Raw genomic sequence first — 18,807 nt, 5'->3', positions numbered from 1 at the left:
AATGTAACTTTGCTGGTAGAATCCTAAGGGGAGAATGAACCTCACAAGCACTCCCCACACACTGCCCCTTCTTCCTCACACAATCACTGTCCCCCATAAACATTCTTAGCTGGCCAGTGACATGAGATGCACAAAGGAATGGCCAGCCAGCCAGCCAGGGCAGTGCCAGCCACAGAGCCCACAGAAGGCTCCTCCTCACCGTACTCCAGCCTCACCAAACAGCTTCCTTCACCGCACCGTTCCCCACCCGACCCCTTCCCATCACCAGACTCACTTCATGCTCTGCCATGGCTTTCCTCCATCGCCTTCCTCTGGTTCCTCCTAAGAGAGCTCCAAGGCCAGCCCAGATGTCAGGTACACTCAGCGATCAAAAGAAGGCTGGACACGGTGAGGGCTGGAGATGGATGAAACAGAGCTGGCTTGGACTTAGTAATGCCTGAAGCCCCGTGCTGAGCACACGGGCTTACTGCGCTATCCCTTCTCTCATATATATGTTTGAAATTTCCCATGTGTAAAAAATTAAAAACACATCTTTCTATGGTAGACATGCAGGTTCATGACTGGGGCTTCCTTTAGGAAAAAAAAAAAAAAAAATCACTGCTCAACACTGAAGAATGCAGTTGGCCAACAGGGTTCCTTCAGCTTTCAGGTGGAGGTCTCACTCCGCCTAGGGTGCCCCAACCCATGGCCAAGAACAGTGTAGGAGGCCGGGGTTCCTGCCCAGTGGGCACACCTTCCTGAGCAGCTTGCTCTGGGGCTGGTAGAGACCCGGTCAGCCGCACAGCCTGGGGCAATTCTGCCTCCTTTCTCCTCCTCCTCTCTTTCCATGCTGCATCGTACTCTACAGCCTTTCCGTACCTGATCCCACTTCCGCCATCTTTCCCTTTCCCAGGTGTGGCTCCACAGTAAAACCCCTGCCCTCTTCACTCCACCTTGGTAACAGGATTGCAGAGGACCCAAAGCAACACAACAGAGGTGCCACTTGCTTCCTTCTCTCTTTACCGCCAGGGATGTAGCTCAGTGGCACAGTGTCTGCTTGGCAAGCGCAAGGTCCTGAGCTCAATTTCCAGTAAAAAAAAAAAAAAAAAAAAATCCTCTTTACCACCCTTAGCCCCTGCAAAGCTAAAAAAAAAGAAAGAAAAGAAAATGAAAAAATCACAGAGAGTTTTATGCACCATACTATATTTAAATGTTTGCATATAATAAATTACTGTTTTCACATTCTTTTAAAAATACAATAGCATGTATATATCTTGATTTTGGAAATAATATTAAAAATTAAGTCTGTGGTCCTTTGAGGATAAGAACCCTCAGCCAAATGGCTCTTTTCATCCCACCTGTGAACAGGCCCAACAGGCATCACAACTCTATGAGGTCCTTTACGATTACCCAGGCCTCTCCTATGCTCCCAAAACGCTCCAATCTCTGTCACTAGTTAGCACCTGTGGCCCTGGATGTAAGTACTCTACTCTGACTCTTTGGGGAGGGCAGAGAAGGGAGAGGTCAGCCTGTACCCCAAATCAGTAAAAAGAGTCTGGAGGACCCAGCACAGAGTAGGTACTCACTAGTAACTGAATTTGGATCACTCACTGCCAGGCATCAGGACCCCTTACAGTGACCCTGCAGATTTACAAAAGGCTCAGGAAGCGTGGCTGAGTAACTTCTTAGCCTGGAGCAGACATGGAAATGGAGGCTGCCAACTGTGTCGGTTTCCTGTTATGACCACTTTTCAATCCTTGAGAACTAGCATACCCTGCCAAGTACCCCTGACTCTTTGGGGAGGGCAGAGAAGGGAGAGGTCATATCTGGCCCATGCTCTGCTTTTCTCCAAAGGTTGCTGGTGAAAGCAAGAGGCCTGGCAGCCTCTCCTGAGGGGTGCTCCACAAGCCAGCCCAGGCCAGGTAACAGGCTGCCCCTCTCCAGCAAGGCCTGGACAGGATCACCAGCCAGGGACTCTGGGTCGGCCAGAGCTCCAAGCACTGGCAGCAATCTTGTCTGGGAGCTTTGAGCGGGACAAGGGCTTTGGTTTCTCTCTCTGGTCCAGGTCTTGGGAAAGATCTTCCAAGGAAGAGATCTCCAAGTCACTCTCATCTTCAGAAAGCTGCGGGGACATAGAAGAAAATAAAATGAATTTTGATAAATACAGAAGAGCAGAGAGCTGAGCACCAACCATGCAGGCTGGAAGTGGGGACAAATACAGACGTGGAGGGAGCCATAAAGAGCTGCCGCTCCTCCTTGCCTTTTCAAGGCTCCCTGCCTTTGAGAATCTGCTGCAGGGACCTGGAGCCAGAGTGATTTCAGATACCTCTGCAATTCAGTGCTCTTGTTTTCATTTAAAAATTGCCATGCACAGAAAAAAATAAATAAATGGGCTGAGGGGATAGCTCAGTGGCTTAAGTGCCTGCCTGGTAAGCACAAGGTCCTGAGTTTGGTCTCTGGTACCAGAATTTAAAAAAAAAAAATATGGGCCAGCCAAATAGCTCAGCAGATTAAAGTGCCTGTAAGCAGGCTCAGGGGCCAGGGGTTCCATCCTGGGGCATGCAGTGCTGGTCCCGCCCCTGTGGTGTGCTGAGACAACAATTGAGACTGGGTATGGTGAGGCGCGCCTGTAATCCCAGCTCTTGAGAGGCTGTATACAGGTGGATCACTACGAGTCCAATCTAATAGTGAGACCCTGAACACCCCATAGGCCCTTCCCTAAAATACAAAATAAATAAATAAGTAAACCATGCAGATTTTTAACCCACAATGATAAGGCTAGAAGCCCACAGCCCTGATCTTGGGGTGAGTACACCATGATCAAAAGCAGGTCCTGAGAGGCCTGGTAAACTCTGAGTGAAAGAGCACGAGGGAATCTTGGGAGTATCAGGACCCTCCAGTGAACAGCAGTGCTCAGAGCCTTCAGCCTGAAAGGCATCTGGGCTGCAGCCAATAGGAGAGCTCACAGCCTGGCAAGAGACCAGGTTACCGCAAGACCACACTAACAGCCCAGGCCAGGCGTTTCCCTCCAGAGGACTCAGTGTCCCGGTCAGGTGCCTGAGCTTTTGCATAAGGCATTCTACGCACTTCCCTACTGGCATGGAAGGCCAACCAATTAGAAGCCACCCACCAGGCCGTGGGCAACAGCCATGCTCAGTGCAGTGTTTCCACCTGCATGGGGCCGTGGGTGCTCTTGCATCATAGGAAAGGGGACAAGCTGGGGTTCTTTCCCACAAACCCATGATAAATCCACCATACTATGTAATTTAAAAGTGAGGAATTAGAGGAATGGTACTTTAAAAAGAGAAAATGAGCGGCTCCTTGGTAAAGCACTTGGCCAGCACGCAGGAGGCTCTGAGTCTACAGCAAAAACGTCTAAGAGTGATTACCCGCTATTCAGAATAGGAAGGCAATGCTGCAGATCACCTCAGGATGCAACATCTTGATTGAAAAGGTAAGAAAGAAGCGTAAGGCAAAGAGAGCTCTAAATCTTTCTAAGAAAATAACAGGAGAGCAGAAGTTTCCCCTGATGGACGAAGGGAGAGCCATGCGGAGGGTCTGTGAGGGTTTATGAGAGGGAAGTGCCTCATCTGAACTCTCAAAGTCTGAGAACCTGACTACTGCGTGGCCTGTGGGAGGCACTCAGATGAGGTACTGCCTTGAGTATTTAGAACAAAAGCATCCAACTATTCCTATTTCACACTGCTGTCTCTGAAGCGCTTTGTGGTGCCACTCCAACACCCACCAGTAGGGGGCTCTGCTCAACACGTGGCCTTGGTTGTGCAGTGGTTAAGGGCCAACTTGAGTGGGAATGACCAGCTGAGCTAACTTAGCAACCAGGAAGGGAGGATTTTCTGTTGATTTCCCTCAGGGAAGATATGAATGCTTCTCTTTTGGCCAAGCTTCCCCTTCACCAAGGTTGACTGCTGTTCTGGTCTTTGCCGTGAGCAACACCTTCTTGTTCTTCACACTGACACTTCAGCTGGGAGCTCTGGTCTTGGCCTTTGTCTTGGGCATCATCTCCTGGTTCTCACTGCAGAATCTTCAGCTTCCAGCATCAGCCTTTCAGCTTGCTGGTGTAGATCCTTGGAGTTTCTGGTACAGATCCTTCAGTCTTCTGTGGTGGATTCCTTGACCCTCTGATGCAGACTTGCATGGGACATTGATGTGAGCTCTATACCTTCTGCTGGACTCATACAGGACATTGCTGTGGGATCCCGGCCTGTGGCTGGATTCCTCAGATCTCTAGCATGCAGACAGAGATCCTGTACTCTTCTCTATCTAACTCTAGTAAGCACTGGCTAATACAGGTTAGGATTCTTCATAGAGTGAGGTGAAGACCAGAAGGGGCCCTCAGTGGAAAAGAAATAGCACAAAGCTAGACACAGTCAATCCACAACCTCTTAGAGGCAGGAAACTGGGAACTACACTCACTGAGCAGCTGCCAGTATAGTGACCCAACGGCTTTGAAAACTTAACAGGGACATACAGAGAATTCCAAAATGGTCATCCCTCTACATACACAGGGGCGCAGCTAGACAATGACACCTGCCATGTCCTGCTAAGGTCCAAGCTAACATTTGCTGAATGGGTCCCCAACCCCCACCCCCGGCCCCTCAAACTTGGAGCTGGTTCTATAGCGAATGGTAGGGCCACCCCCCAGACACCTCCAACCTACCTGAGGCTTCCTTCCAGGCATGGCAGCCCTCTCTGGTCCAGCGTTAGGCCTTAGGAACAGACTGACCCCTCCAGTAGGCTTCTTGGCCGGAGCCTCAAGCTGCTTCTCAAGATTTTTCACTATCGACTGCACCAGTGTTCCTGGAAGGGGAGACAAGCAGCCATGTCTTGGGGAAAAGCCTGGAGAATAACTGCTGCCTCTTTGTGGGCCTTGTCCAGCCTCCGGAGTACAAGAAGGAAATAGAAGAGTCCGGAGGAGGGGCATGGAGGCAGAGAAGGCCCTGGCTGACAGGACCTCGGATTATTCCAACACTGTGATTATGCAAACGTAATGACATGGGTGGACGGAGGCTTAGCACACTTCTCCCCCTAAGGAGAGGTTGAAACAGGCTCCACCTCATTTTGGTTTATGAACTGCATGACTAACATGCGCACAGGCTGTCCTCCAACACCTGCACCCAGTCAAGCAGAAAGATCAAGTATCAGCACAGGAGGGCTGCAGGAGAGAATGGCTTCCTATGACCCCTGTACAGGAAGCAGGAGCTAGGCAGTGGCACAGGTCATCAAGGGGCCCCTGGGGCATGGCAACCCCAGGTGATGGCTGGATCTCAGGAATGGCCAAGAAGCAAAGAACTAACTGCATCCAAGTACAGCCTTCTGGGATTCAAGTGCCTGGGACCTGAGCAGAATTCTAGAGCTGAGACAGCTCTTGTCTCATTGATTCATTCAAGAAATGCTTGTTAAGGTTCTACTGTATATAGCAAGCACTGGGCTTGTCAACCTCTTTATTATTCACTTATGCAAATACCTCATTTCACAACAAAGGAACCAAGATCTCTGCACAAAGATACGTAGGTAGTAAGTGACACTGACAGAACTATCTCTGAAGATTGCTGCCAGTTCCAGTAAGTTGCCAGCTTACTGCCTTGTTTGTTAAAGCATCAAAATTTCTCCAGAGATCTGTTTCTGGTGAATTCTGATGAGCTGACAGGCTTAGATTATGCTAAGGGCAGGATAAAGCACTACAGTATCCAGTTAGAGGAGAGACTTGAAAATTGCATGGCTAGGCAAAAACCCCACAGCTTCTTTTGCAACCTTTAGAAAGATAAACCCCCAAATTTCATATTCTTTGACTCGGCTTGGCTAGGAAATGTGACTAGGGTCTCCATTAGAAATTTTAAAAGAAAATCTTGCAAGAATGACATAGGCATAGCAATTCTAAGAAGAAAAGTTCCAACTAGTCCTTCTAATCTGTTAGATAAAAAATGCCAAGTTTAAGGGCTATTTCCATCCTAGTTGCCATAAGTTTAGCTCAAATCTCTATCGTGCTCTTTCCATCAGCAAGTTGAATTTCTGACTGTATCTTTGCTGAGAAAAGGTAGAGAGCTCTTTGGAAAGACATGGCCCGACTGCTGAAGGCGGAGACTTGAAGCCGTCTGTGGAAAGGCTTCCTGCTGCCTTCCCTCACACTCACCCCCTAAGCTTAGGGAGAAACTAGTCTTCACTGCTCCTTCGTTTGTTCAGGCTATGGATACTCAGTGACAGAGCACTTTCCTAACTTGTGTGAGGCCCTGGGTTTAATCCCCAGCACTGGGGGGAAAAAAGTATCTGTTAAACTATTTTAGGAAATTATTCTAGGAAAAATATTTGTCAAAATGTGTATTAGAGTTAACTGTTCCCCCTTAAAGTTGTAGCCATCGTTTGCCCTGGAGGCTATTTTTTCCACAGTGATGGTTAACTCTGCAACCACAAAACCGTGATGGGGTGCTAACGAGCTATGTAAAACACGAGGCAGATGCACTTCAGCTTAGGAACACAGCTAACTGCAGTTCTTCCTGGGGAACACATATCCTACAGAAATAAGAAGGCGAGCAAGCAGTGGCTCCAACATCGTAACTTCAAAAGCGTGACACAGGATGAAACTTGTTCTGATGACGCTAGCTCTATGATCTTGAACTGGACACGACATCCCAGAGGCTATTGTGACGTCTATAGCCATGCATAAACAGATGCTCCTTTGCTTCTTTTTTTAATTTTTTAAATTATTTTATTTATTTATTCATGTGGTACAGGGTCTCACTACACAGCTTGGACTGCGTAGCAATCCTCCTGTTTTCAGCCTCCCCAGCACTGGGATTAGACATGTGCCACCACACCCTGTCTTGGTGGCCTACCCAGTGTTCCCAGCACTGAGTAGGGCCAGTGCAGCATGGGGTGCTGGGGATCAAGATCGATCCCTGGAACCCTGAGCTTGCCTAAGCAGGTGCTTAGTCCACTGAGCTGCCTAGTCTGCCCCAGCTCCCTTACTTCTTTTATTTTTGACTTCTTTTGTTTTTGTTTTTTTGTTTGTTTGTTTGTTTTGCAGTTCTAGGGATTGAACCCAAGGCCTTTGCACTGTACTACATCCCCAGCCACCCCCAACCCCACATTTTTTTAAAATTTGGAGCTTAAGCTGCCAGTTGTCCAAGCAAGGTTCAAATCTGTAGTCTTCCTACCTCAGTCTCGCTCCTTGATTTACGATGGGATTATATTCCCCAAACCCTATTATAAATTGAAAACATAAATCAAAAATGTGTTTAGTACACCTAACTCACTGAACACCCTAGCTTAGCAGCCCAGCCCTGTGGGGTTCAGCTGCTGGCTGAGTAGGAGCTGCAGCCCACTGCCCAAGGCAGCATCACACTACATGTTGTTGGCCCAGATAAAGAGCAACACATGACTTCTATTGAATATGGACTGCTCTCATGCCATCATAAAATCAAAACCTCCCCACCTGAACAAGGCACATCTTCCCCCGTCGGTTCTGCAAAAGTAAGCGAAGGGCTGCTGCAGGGGTCAGCACGGAGCTGGGCACGTGCTGTGCACCCCGCAAGGACAGTGTAGAGGGAAGCCCTTCTCTCTCGTTCCAGGGGCTGCTGTGGAATCTGCTCCTCCACCAGGATGGCAAGAATGGCATTACCGGTTTCTTCTCCCACAGCCCTATCGTGTCCCACCCACAAAGGGGCACAAGGGTGACAGGTCTTGGCCCCCAGCAGTGCACTCTTTATCCCACTGGCCCTCTGCCTGCACCTGCAGCAAGGCCTGGAAGCCTGCTGAAATGTTCCCCACAAATGCCTCTTTAAGGTCCTGCCCCGTCAGGGTCTGCTTTGCCGACCTGGGCCTGCATACACAAATGCAGTCCACATCTGGATTTGGGAAGCCAAGAGGTGCCTCCACATTTGCCTCAAGGGCTAGCTGTTTTGCCAATCCAGCTCTAACAGAAACCTGTAGCCTGGGGGCTGGGGAGCTACCTCAGTGATCTAAGCACCTGCCTGGCAAGCACAAGGACCTAGGTTCCATCCCCAGTACCACATGCCGTGCCGGCCCTGGCAGAAACCAGACATGGTGGTGCATACCTGTAATCCCAGTGCTGGGGAGGCTGAGACAGGAGGATAACTACAAGTCCAAGAAGCACAATGAGATCCTGTACCAAATAAATAAATAAATAAAATTTTTAAAAAAGAAACCTATATGCTGAATAGTCCTGAACTGTCCCCTGTTGCCATTAGCAGAATGACCACAGTGTTTGCTCCTGGTAAGAATGTGAGAAGTAAAAAGGGAGTGACAGCTTCAAACCTCTAACAGTTAAACAACTCAGTGACAAAACTAGCAGCAAAATTGCTCCACTTGCATTCTAATTTTCTCGTTCTATCTCTGCTGTCCCAGAAAAATATCTGAGGGGAAGGAAGACCATGTTCTCTGAGGCAACTAATGAAAGAGAAACCACATCAGAAAGCCCAAAGAAAGCAGCAGGGTGTTTCCAGGACCTTGGGAATCTGGGCCATGGAGGACTGTCTCCCCAGCAGCCACACTCACCAGAGGAGTCCAGCCCACCTGAGCTCTTGACAGGGGGCTGAGCATTCTCTTCTGAGGACTCGGTGTCAGACCAGTCCCAGTCCCCCTCCTGCTGGGGCTCCATCTTGGAAGGAACTTGTGGTGTCTGAGGAGACGTGTGATGCACAGTGTTTCCCTCTGAGTCCTCCTCAGAACTGAACGGGGGTGTGCTGCTGCATGGAGAAGAAAGGAGGAATCTGTGGGCTGGGAAGAAAGCTTCACCACCTCAAGAACCTGTTGGGTCTGCCCAGAGCCAGCCCTGACCCCTCCCTGGCTCAGATGGCAGCCAGGACGCTTCCCAGAATGGAGCAGCCATGCCAGCTTTTCCCTCAGAGCAGGCCTGAAAGTCCCACACCTGCAGGGAGACAGCTTGGACTGGAGAGAGTTCATCTATCTTGGCTGGGGGCAAAGGATCCCGAGTCTCTTCTTGGGAACCCAGGTTGGAACCCAACAGACCACCTCCTGTTCATATCTGGCTCTGCCCCTGCTTTGTCTGCAGAAGGGGCTCAGGAAAGGGCTACAAAGACAGGGACCACTGCCTCAGGTCCAGTAAGAGGTCAGAGGCCAGGGCTCACCTCAGCCCTGGCCCCTGGGGGGTAGGGGTGCTGGAGAGTCCGTGCCTTCTAGGGCGTGGAGTCAGGACAGACACCTGGGTTGGGCCAGGGCCTTGGCTGTTGTGGCTCTGAAGAGCTGGCATGAACGGCTCTGCCAGCTTGGATGGCACTGCCACATGCAGGGTACTGGACTTCGGCCGGACTTCTCTGGTGAGCGCTGTGCTCCGCTGGCTTTTGACTAAACACAGAGAAGGGAAAGACTTTCAGAAGATCCCATTCTGGGTCCTCAAGTCTTAGAGATCGTAGAAAGAGGGTCGAACACACCGAAGGTGGAGGAGTCTCTCAGTGTGCTGTGTGATGACAGGAGGTTCAACGGTTCTCCCGCCCCAGGAGCCTTCTGCTGGAACGCCAGAGACCACGACAGCAGCACGTGGCCCAGGGTCATGCTGTCATTACAGAGGACCTACGGAAGCCAGACGGGCTGAGAACACTGACTGTACACAGGCCACCTCTCCCACCCCCACCCCCATTTCCTACCAATACAGTTAGCCCTGCAGGAAGGAGCTGCTGCCACCAGATGTCGCCACAGGACCGCTGGGGCCAGGCAGAGCTGCGTGGAGCCTCCTCACACCAGCAGGCAGTGCCCACCCAAGGAGGACAGTCACTGTCCCTCTGTTTTTCAAATTGCATCAAAACTCATTATAGGGAAAGGAACCCAGCAATCTTTTACAGAAAGAGACTAGAAGAGAAGGAGCACAGGGAGTCACAGAGTAAGTCCCTGAAACTTCTGTATGTGGATTGAGTCACAATATAAAATGTGTTTCTTAGTACAGTAGCTCAAGGTCAAAAACATGTGTACCCCTCTGCTCTCAGGGAATGCATCTACTCAGGAGACCTTCTATGAAAGAAGGAACTGAGGGGAGGAGAAGACGAAAGACAAGCTTGCTGAGGGAAAATAGCAGGCCCTTACAAGCACTGTGTTCACCAAGCAAGACATCCACTTGGCCTCAGAGCCTCTTCCAACAGTACTGCTCTCCTCTTTTACAGAGATTAAGGAACTTGCCCAAATTCCATGGAAGAAAGTAACAGGTGTAAACCTGGGCATCAGTCTGTCCCAAATCTCAGGCTCTTGCCACAACCTGCACGGCAACCCACGGCCTTGTTCACAAAAGAAGAGGCACAGTCTGCGTGGGGACAGGAGGTAGCGTTAGCACAGCGCTCCTGGGACCTGGGAGGAGAAGGGCTCAGAGCTGCAAGGAGAGGCCTACCAAGCACCAGGGGAATAGCGGCCTCAACTACACCTCAGTGACCCGACCCAACACCTAAAGAGAAAGAAAGGACAGGGAATCTCTCCTGGCTTTCTGATGACAGCGGCAGGGGCTAGTGTCCTGGAGGGTGGCCCTTAGAAGCAAGAGCCTTTCCTGCCTCTCATGTTCATCCTCCTTGAGTCCCTGGCCCCTGCCTCTCCTGAGCTCCCCTGCCTCACTGCTGAGCCTGGCCTGTCTGTCCCCTCACAGAGTCCTGGCTGGCTTCCCACAAGAGGGGCAGGCCGGGCACAAAGTCTCCCTCAGCAAATACTGTACTATGGAAAGGTATGCACAGGTGGATTCATGAACAAACATCTGGGCAAATGACTGGGAGGGCATGAGTTTAAATCCAAGCATGAAAGGCAGCAAGCACTCAGGACAAACATCCTTCTGCCGCAGGCGTCCATGTAATGGTGAAGAGAGCCCCTTTCCTTAGAAATTTGGCAACAGAAGTTTAAACTAAATAGGACAGTTTCCCAGAACTAGTCTCATACTAACTGGCATGTTCTCTACTTAACATTTTTATGTAAAAGGACAGCACTTTTAAATTTAAAAAACAAAAACAAAAAAACCTGCCCAATAGTTTTCCAAGGAGCAATTTCTTCTTCTTTTTTTTTTTTTTTAAGGTTTCAATTGCACTTTGTTTCTTCAGTAGGTCATATTTTAATGGATACCCAGCACTTTTACTTGGCATCAATTATTAGCTCATTTAGAAATAATTTAGCTGTATCATATCAGCTGGCATGATTACTGATCTTTCCATTCCTTGGGGGTGACTCTGCCCACAGGGGAAAGGTTCCATTCTGTTCCAATTCGTGTTGCTTTGTAGGTCTTTGCAGCAATACAGAAGTGGCCCCACCAGCTAATAAAACATCACCATATTTGTCGTGGAAATCAGGTGTACATTTCTGGTGGCTCTGTCTTGCTGAATGTTTGAAGCATCTGTTGAATGCTTCAAACTGGAAAACGACCTAATGCATTTTTGGCCAAGGGAAACATCGTGGAGTAAGTTACTGCAGCTGCCGGCTTGGTGCAAATTACTTCCAGGTACCCTTGCAAAGAGCCTCCAAGGAATAATTTCTATGTGCTCACAGGATTGCTGTTAGGAATATTTTTTCTAATTCACTTATAAAACAAAGATTAAAAATAAAAATGATTGGTCCGTGCACTACTGAATCATCTCACACGCCCACAGATATGTAGACCACACCTTGAAGTCTCTTGTGGCCTAACAAGCTCACACTGAGTCTGTCCCTCCATAAGGTCTAGAACTGGCACACACCTCCTTGCCTGGAGATGATGTGAAGGGCCCGAGCAGACCAGACCCACACACAGGAGCCTGCACGGAGCCTGCAAGTCAGCGGCCCATTAGGCCTGGGCATCCTCTAGATACTCAGTCTCTTGAACCTAGGAAGGAAAATTGCCCTAACCCACAAAGCCTTTGAGGACAAAGATTCAAAGATCCTGGTGCCCATACTTTAATCATCCTCCAGAACAGGGCCTTCCCTTGCCTTAACCTCAGGTTCACAGAGCTCTGAGGCTTTGTCTTAAGGCAGAACCAGCCCCGCCTCGCAGGCAGCGCCACTACTCAGCGTAGGGGATGTCAGAGGTGCAGGGGAGTTTCCATCTGCTTGCTGTGTGCTCCCCTGTGACCTCAGTGTTCCCAGGTCTTGGGTCTATCTTCCATGGTGACTTGGTTGCTATGCAGAGCCAGATACGGAATGGCTGCACACTGTTGGAGCAAAGCTTAGCTTGTGGTTGTAGCAAACCAAGCAGGGTAGACTGAGGCTACCAGGGAGATATCGTGTCAGCAGGGAAACTTCAGGCAGACCACTGGCTCTAGCTCTGGCTTTCCTCCCGCTTCCCCCAGATGGCCCTGGACAAGCGCCCCTCAGCCCCACCCTGGACTCTCATCTCCCAGGAGGACTTGTGCACTCATCCACCCCTAGGGGCAATGCCTCTGATGGGAAACAGGGATTATACCCTTTTCCAGGTGGACAGCCTTAGCAAAAAGTGGATCCTCACAAGTCATAGTCCCCAAGCAAGCCCTGTTCCCAGCAAACCTGGAGGCTGGCCGTCGAGCTGGGACACTGCATCCCTGTTCTGTCTCTCCTTCACTCTGCTGGTGGCTTCTTTGATGAGCTTTTTTCTCAGACTCAGAAATTCAGAAAACTTCCTGGCCTTCTGCTCCTGCTGGGCTTTCAGCACAGACTCCAGGTGTCTGAGAGTCTGCACAGTGATTCCCTTTGCATCCTGGAGGAGACAGAAGCTCACCTTGGCAAACAGAGGATCCTCTCCTTCTTCCCTAAACTTCTCACACCCATTGCAGCTGACCTGGGAATCACTGTGACCAGAACATGACAGGTTCTGGTTGGCAGACATGGGAAAGAATGAGGATTAGAGTAGGGTGAGCAGCGACTTCACCCACTGTTGAAAATGTGACGGTTTAGGGTTTGGAGAGCCGTGGAAGTTTGCGGAGTCATCTAATGCAAAAGCTGCATCACAATTCCACCCCCATCCTGGCATAAAGAACCTAGAAGGGACACACTTGTCCACTGCTTGACTTTCTAGGAGTCGGCCATGGTGTGCCGCTTCTTTTTCTATTCCCTAGCACAGTACTGAGGCGGGACATATTGTCCTTGGCTAAGAGGGCTTGAAAAACTAAACTGAAAAAAAGAAAATAGTGGAGTGTAAGCTGCTTGTGCTTTGGGCATCCACCCAGAGACGATGGGAGGCTTCTTGGGAGATATCTGGTTCCAAGATGAGGATTCATTCAACTCTGAGCATGGGATCAAGATAGATTAAGTAACAGTTGAAAACAGTCCACATTTAGCGAGGATCCTTACTAAATTAAATTTATGTATCCATTTTTCTCCTAACCTTACTCTCACTGAAATGAGGTGTTGTATTTAATAATTGATGCTTTTAATGATAGCATGCATGCTCTGGCCAAGCACAGTGGCATCCAAATGCTGACTGCTTCCAGACGCAGCTTCAGTGCTTGCCCACCCACAGCCACAAGCAGAGTGGGCACGGCCACAGGTGCCACGGGCAACTGACTTGGACCTTGATCCAAGCAAGATGAGTCCTGAGGTCAGATTGAACTAATCCCATTTCCTCTATCATAAAATTTAGAGACTCAAAGGTGGTAATCAACGAGAGGAGAACACCATGGGGCTAGGATGGGGGATGGCATCACAAGCCACCACAAGAAGCCACTGAAGGACTCAGAGAGGAAGCTATGCTGCTGCTAAGAGAGGAACAGGGTGTTCCCTCCCAGACAGCAAAGAAGCCCAGGTCAAGCAAATACGTTCACCATTCACAAGGTATGGACAATTGATGGACGATCTTCATGTCTCAGTCCCAGTTGTTGACCCTTAAAACAGTAGCCCTGGAACGCACCCTCTTTATGCCCATGCTCTCCAGCTTCTCTTCCAAGGTATCCTCCAGGATGGGCCGGAACTGCTTCAGCAATGGAGGGTTTTGCCTCAGAGCAGCCAGGACCTGTTGCTGTTCATCTGGAGAGTCCTCCAGCTCTGCAGCACAAGACAGCCACAGGTCAGTGGGCCCCCAGAGATCTGCACCCCCAGACCCTGCTGCTCCAGGTGCGCCCTCGCTCTGCCAGGGATCTTGATCTTTAGCCTACGAACCTAGGACCACTAGCCTCTCCCAAGTATCAACCCCTGGGTTAGACAGGGAGGGTTTCTACTCCTGGGTACCACTGGCTCACCATCAACTCCTCCAGCAGTCCAGCCCCTGACAACAACCCGTGACAACTGGACCTGTCAGAACTGAACTCAGTCAGTTCTGCTATAGGTTAACTTGCAATTTGAAGGCTTGCATTGGAGCCCTGTAACAATGTGCTCCCTAGGCCCTGTTCTGATCCCAGATTCCCAGCCTTCCAGATGCCAGCTCCTGGCCTCCACCTGATACCCTCCCTAGGCCCAGCTCTGTCCAGGTGAAGTAGGTCATTTAGCAGAAAAGGCAGATTCCTGTTCCCTTCAAGTTTACTGTCTAAACCGGGGCTGCCTCCTCCATCTGTAGCACGTTTCAGAATCGCTTGGATTAAAATGCACACTTTGGCCCTGCCCTGCCCTCCATCTGCTCCTACAGGTCTTAGGATGGGCCCTGGAATGTGAATTTTCACATGCCCAGGTGATTCTGATGGAGGATTCTGATTCATATTTAAGAAATATGAATCCACAAAATAACAAAAAAAAAAATGATTACAATAACATGCCAAAAGGACAGCCCAGGCTGAGTCAGGGAAGCCTTTCTGGAGCACTCTTCAGTGTATGTGGAACACCTGTGTTCAGTCTGGATTCACACAACAGACAGGAACTGAGCAGGTAACTGTGAACAGGTCAGGGTTGTATGCTGGCAACACAGAAGAGACGCATCTCTTTTCCCCAGAAAGCTACCAATCAGGAAAAAACGGAATTGATTCCAAGATTTTAATACATAAGGTTCTCTGAGGGTGGATCTCGAACCTTGATATGTATTGTAAGACCTCCACAGACACTATGTGAAACATCAGCCAGTAAACTTGTGAGACAGGCAGACTTTCAGCTCCCTCACCAACCTACTCAATCTAAAGTCTGCAGGTGGGGCCACTGATCCATGCTGGACGAAGCCCCCACACCTCCCGTGCCCTCCCCTCCCAGGTGGGACACAGTCCTCCGGCCAGTTACAAGCTTCCTGGGTGCTTCTTAATGTGTAGCCAGTCCCAAAGAGTCACCAGTCTAGCAGCAGTTCTCACACTTGAGCAAGACCACGATGCCTTGGAGGGGGTGAAAACAGCCTGACAAGTTCTGCCCTTAAAGTTTCTGCTTCTATTTATCTAGGATGAGGTCTGAGGCTGCGCGAAGTTGGGTTTCTAACAAGCTCCCACACCACGCTGCTGCCTGCTGTCTGGGACATGAAGACACGGACAAGCACATGAAGAGGCGCAGCAGTGTGATGAGCAATGAATGTCCCACGTGACAGTAAGGACTCACTGGGGTCCCCTTGGACTCACCCATCTCAGCCCACTCACCACCAGAACTTTGAGGATTTGGTCCCCCCCCCAAACCAACCTAAAGGCTGAACACAGTTATTTTTCCTGAAATTATGTGTAATTTGAATTTTTTTTTTGGGGGGGGGGCTGACTCAGCCCACCTTGAAGGCAGGGATGGAATGGCATGTGGTGCCAGGGATTGAACTTTGGTCCCCTGAGCCTGCCTAAGCTTGCCTAAGTAGGCACTTTAGACCACTGAGCTATCTCTCCAACCCTGTAATTTGATTTTTCATTACTACATCTCATGATTAAATGCACTGAGTGAAGGGAGGAAAAAGCAGTGAAATAAACTTTGGTTCATCCATCCAACAAAGTACTGCAAAACCCTGAAAAACTAATGAAGCAAGTTGAGCATGTTGGCACATGCCTGTAATCCCAGCACTCTGGGAGGCTGAGACAGGAGAATCACAAATTTAAGCCTGGCCTACGCAATTCAGCAATTTGGCAAGACTCTGAAGTTTTAAAAGGGCTGAGGATAAAGCTTTATGTAAAGGCTCTGGATTCTATTCCCAGTACAAAGAATAATGATGGTGGTGATGAAGCAGTTCTAGATAAAGGAAATAGTTCCCAAGGGAAGTTGCTAGGAATATAAGCAATTTAAATTGGGTATGGTGGCCCATGTCTGTCATCTCTGCACTCAGTAGGCTGAGGCAGGAGGATCACTTGGAGTTCAAGGTCAGTTTGGGATACACAGTGAGTTCAAAGCTCACCTGAGCTACATAGTGAGACTCTGTTTCAAAAAAAAGAAAAAGAATATAAGCAACTTACAAATGTGTTTACATGTGCAATTTGTGTATGAGTTTCTATTTGGGAAAGAAAGGAAAACTCTAGGCACACACATAGTATTCCCGGAAGCCTACATGAGAAAACCCCTCACAGCAGAACCTCTGGCAAAGAAACCAGCTAGGCAGGCAGCAGGGAAAATCACTGCTCATCAGACATGTTTTGGCATTTTTTTTCTTCCTTCCTTCCTTTGCCTCTTTTTTCTTTGCCAAGGACATGGGTATTACCACCCCCAAAACTTAAAAATACAGAACGACATCAGACTGAAAGCTAAAACACCCCACAATGAGCTTTCTGGTGATAGAAGTAGACCCCTTCGCTGGGCGAATCTACCAGGTCACTTGGGAAAGGTCCTGTCACAGCCCTGCTAGAGCTGGCGGGCCCTGTCAGCGGGCTGCCCTGGGTGCAATCCCTCCTTGCTCCTGGGTGCGCCCTCCCTCTCATTATCCCAGGAGCTCCTAAAGATATCATGTCTGCTTCTTATACTATGAATAACAACTACAAAGACAACAACATGCAATGTATTAATTATTGTAACTGTCTGACTAACCCGTTTCAAAACTGTCTCGTTGCTACTTCTTTCTCAATGAAATTATTTTTTAAAAGTAAAAATAAAAAAAATAAAGATCAGAGAATACGTCTGTTCTCTTTCTTTTTTTAATAATAGTTTGAAAAAAGATTAGAAATGATACAGAGTTTCGCTAAACAAAATGGTAGGAATTCAACAATGGTTGTTATATTGCATACTGTCTTCAAATTAGTTGTTGAGATTACCAGATATAAGCATGCAAAATTGGTCCCAAAAAGTTATAAAACATTAAAAAGGAGAAAAAAAAATGTAAGCATTAACTGCTCCTTTCCATAGCCCAGCAAAAATCAGCAGCACGGTTATCCACACAGCCCTGCTGTCCTTTTTTATTTCTCTCCAGTATCACCTCACAGCAGATGGTTGGGAATTCTGCAGATGGGAATCAATCACTAAGCGAGGGGAATGGAGACAGCAGCACTCAGCACCCTGAAGAAGAAGCCATGGCAGACACCCGCACCCCGTTAGACGCCACCTGATCTCTCTGCAGCACACTCACAATGCAGAAGAAAACAAAAGGGCCGCTCCGCCCAGGGCAGCAAGCTCTCCCCTGCGCCAGGTGAGAGCAGAGGGGCAGGTACGAGGGCTGGACCTTCAATTACACTCTCCCCAGGGCCTGGGCCTGGCCCTGCCATCTGCTAGCTTTGTGACTCTGGGCAATGTGCTGACCCTCTCTGAGCCTAAGTTTCTCCACCAGTGAACCAGAAGACTCTGTGCTCATATCTGCATGTAACATACCTGGCACCTACAAGGAACTTAAGAAATATTGATCTCATGTCTTCAGTACCCTGCACCCAGCTTCAGAGGTCCAGTTACAATTAGGTATGGACTAACTAAACAATGAAGTTGGAGGCAAATCTGTGTCCTACCCAGGCACCCAGGAAAGACAAAAAGGCCCACCTTCCTCTGGAGAGTCCTCCTCTGTGTCCACAGCCTTCGGCAGCTCTTGGATCCCTAAAAAGAGCAGAAACATTTGGTGGATCCACTACCCCACAGTCCATCCCTGACTTAAAGAAAAGCACAGGACCCCAGGTCCATTCTGGCCACACAGAGCAAGACCTCCAGGAGATCAGTCTTTTTCAGAGAGTCAAGATGAAGCAGGGCTCACAACCACAGGCACCGAAGGCAGAGAGATCAGTGCTCACATCACCAATCAGCTCCGCCCTCACCAGATGTAGCATGAAATAAGAAATCCCCCGATCTCTCTAAGCCTCAGTTTTCTCTTCCAGAAAGTGAGAATAACAACGTACATTCCACACTGAGTGGGGGTAACATAGTAAGAAAAGGAATCTATAACACTTGAGAAAGCACATGGAACACAAGTGTTATTTAACAGTTCTATTCTGCTCAATGCTGAGGTCTGCCTCAGGCATGGTAAATTAACCTATTGGTGAAAGCCACTCCTTCTATTTATACCTGCAAGAGCCTCACACCTCCCCAACTCCCATCCATATGCAAATAAAAACAAGCCAGGCAAGAACCCCCACCAGCTGTGGACAGCAGTCAGCACAAATGCCCTCTGGCCCAGCAGGACCCTCTCTGGCCCCTCTGGTCAGCCCAACAACACATATCACATGGGCTGCTGTTAACAGTTCTCCACCTATAAACTGACTCGGGTATGGGAGAGAAACCAGCCCAAGACAATAGCCAAGACTGTCACAAGCCACCCCCTGTGGACTTACGCTCAGCCTTCCTGAGGGACAAGGTCTGGATCTGCAAGAGTAGAACAGAGCAAGTTACAGCCAGCAGAGAGCAGTGTGGTACTCTGAGCAGTGAAGGAGGGAGGCCCCTGCCACCACTGGGCACGGGAAGGAGCTGGGCTACCCCACCTCAGCGCCCAGCACATTGCCTAAGTCTGTATGTGAAAGCGGATAGAGCCCTGGTAGAATAGCAACAATCCAGGAAGGCAGCCTGCTGCTTCCTTCCCCCAAGACAGGGAGATAAGAATGGCCCCTCTAATAAAAAGAGGAGGAGGAGGAGGAGGAGGAGGAG

At 49.2% G+C, this 18,807-nt stretch overlaps 1 protein-coding gene across 11 annotated transcripts in view; it reads right to left on the bottom strand.

Annotated features, from left to right (window-relative positions):
- Positions 1 to 1,509: 1,509 nt before the first annotated feature.
- Positions 1,510 to 18,807, bottom strand: part of Dzip1l (DAZ interacting zinc finger protein 1 like) — a 51,861-nt gene continuing 34,563 nt past the window's right edge. For 8 of the 11 annotated variants that reach the window (XM_023706741.1, XM_023706747.1, XM_023706753.1 and 5 more), the window contains 8 exons: positions 18,498 to 18,528; positions 17,716 to 17,769; positions 13,793 to 13,926; positions 12,454 to 12,643; positions 9,105 to 9,321; positions 8,512 to 8,702; positions 4,658 to 4,797; positions 1,510 to 2,101 (listed from right to left, as the gene is read on the bottom strand). In XM_023706741.1, the coding sequence (XP_023562509.1) occupies positions 1,940 to 2,101; positions 4,658 to 4,797; positions 8,512 to 8,702; positions 9,105 to 9,321; positions 12,454 to 12,643; positions 13,793 to 13,926; positions 17,716 to 17,769; positions 18,498 to 18,528 (1,119 nt within the window). In that variant the 3' untranslated portion in view covers positions 1,510 to 1,939. The remainder of the gene's footprint in view (positions 2,102 to 4,657; positions 4,798 to 8,511; positions 8,703 to 9,104; positions 9,322 to 12,453; positions 12,644 to 13,792; positions 13,927 to 17,715; positions 17,770 to 18,497; positions 18,529 to 18,807) is intronic. The other 3 variants (XM_023706729.1, XM_004624989.2, XM_023706734.1) reach the window with 3 other exon arrangements.

This window comes from Octodon degus, unplaced genomic scaffold, assembly GCF_000260255.1.
Source record: "Octodon degus isolate 3935 unplaced genomic scaffold, OctDeg1.0 scaffold00008, whole genome shotgun sequence".
In the NCBI taxonomy this organism is placed as follows: domain Eukaryota; kingdom Metazoa; phylum Chordata; class Mammalia; order Rodentia; family Octodontidae; genus Octodon; species Octodon degus.
The sequence above is the reverse complement of the archived record's forward strand: the minus strand, read 5'-3'. Positions and strand labels throughout refer to the sequence as shown.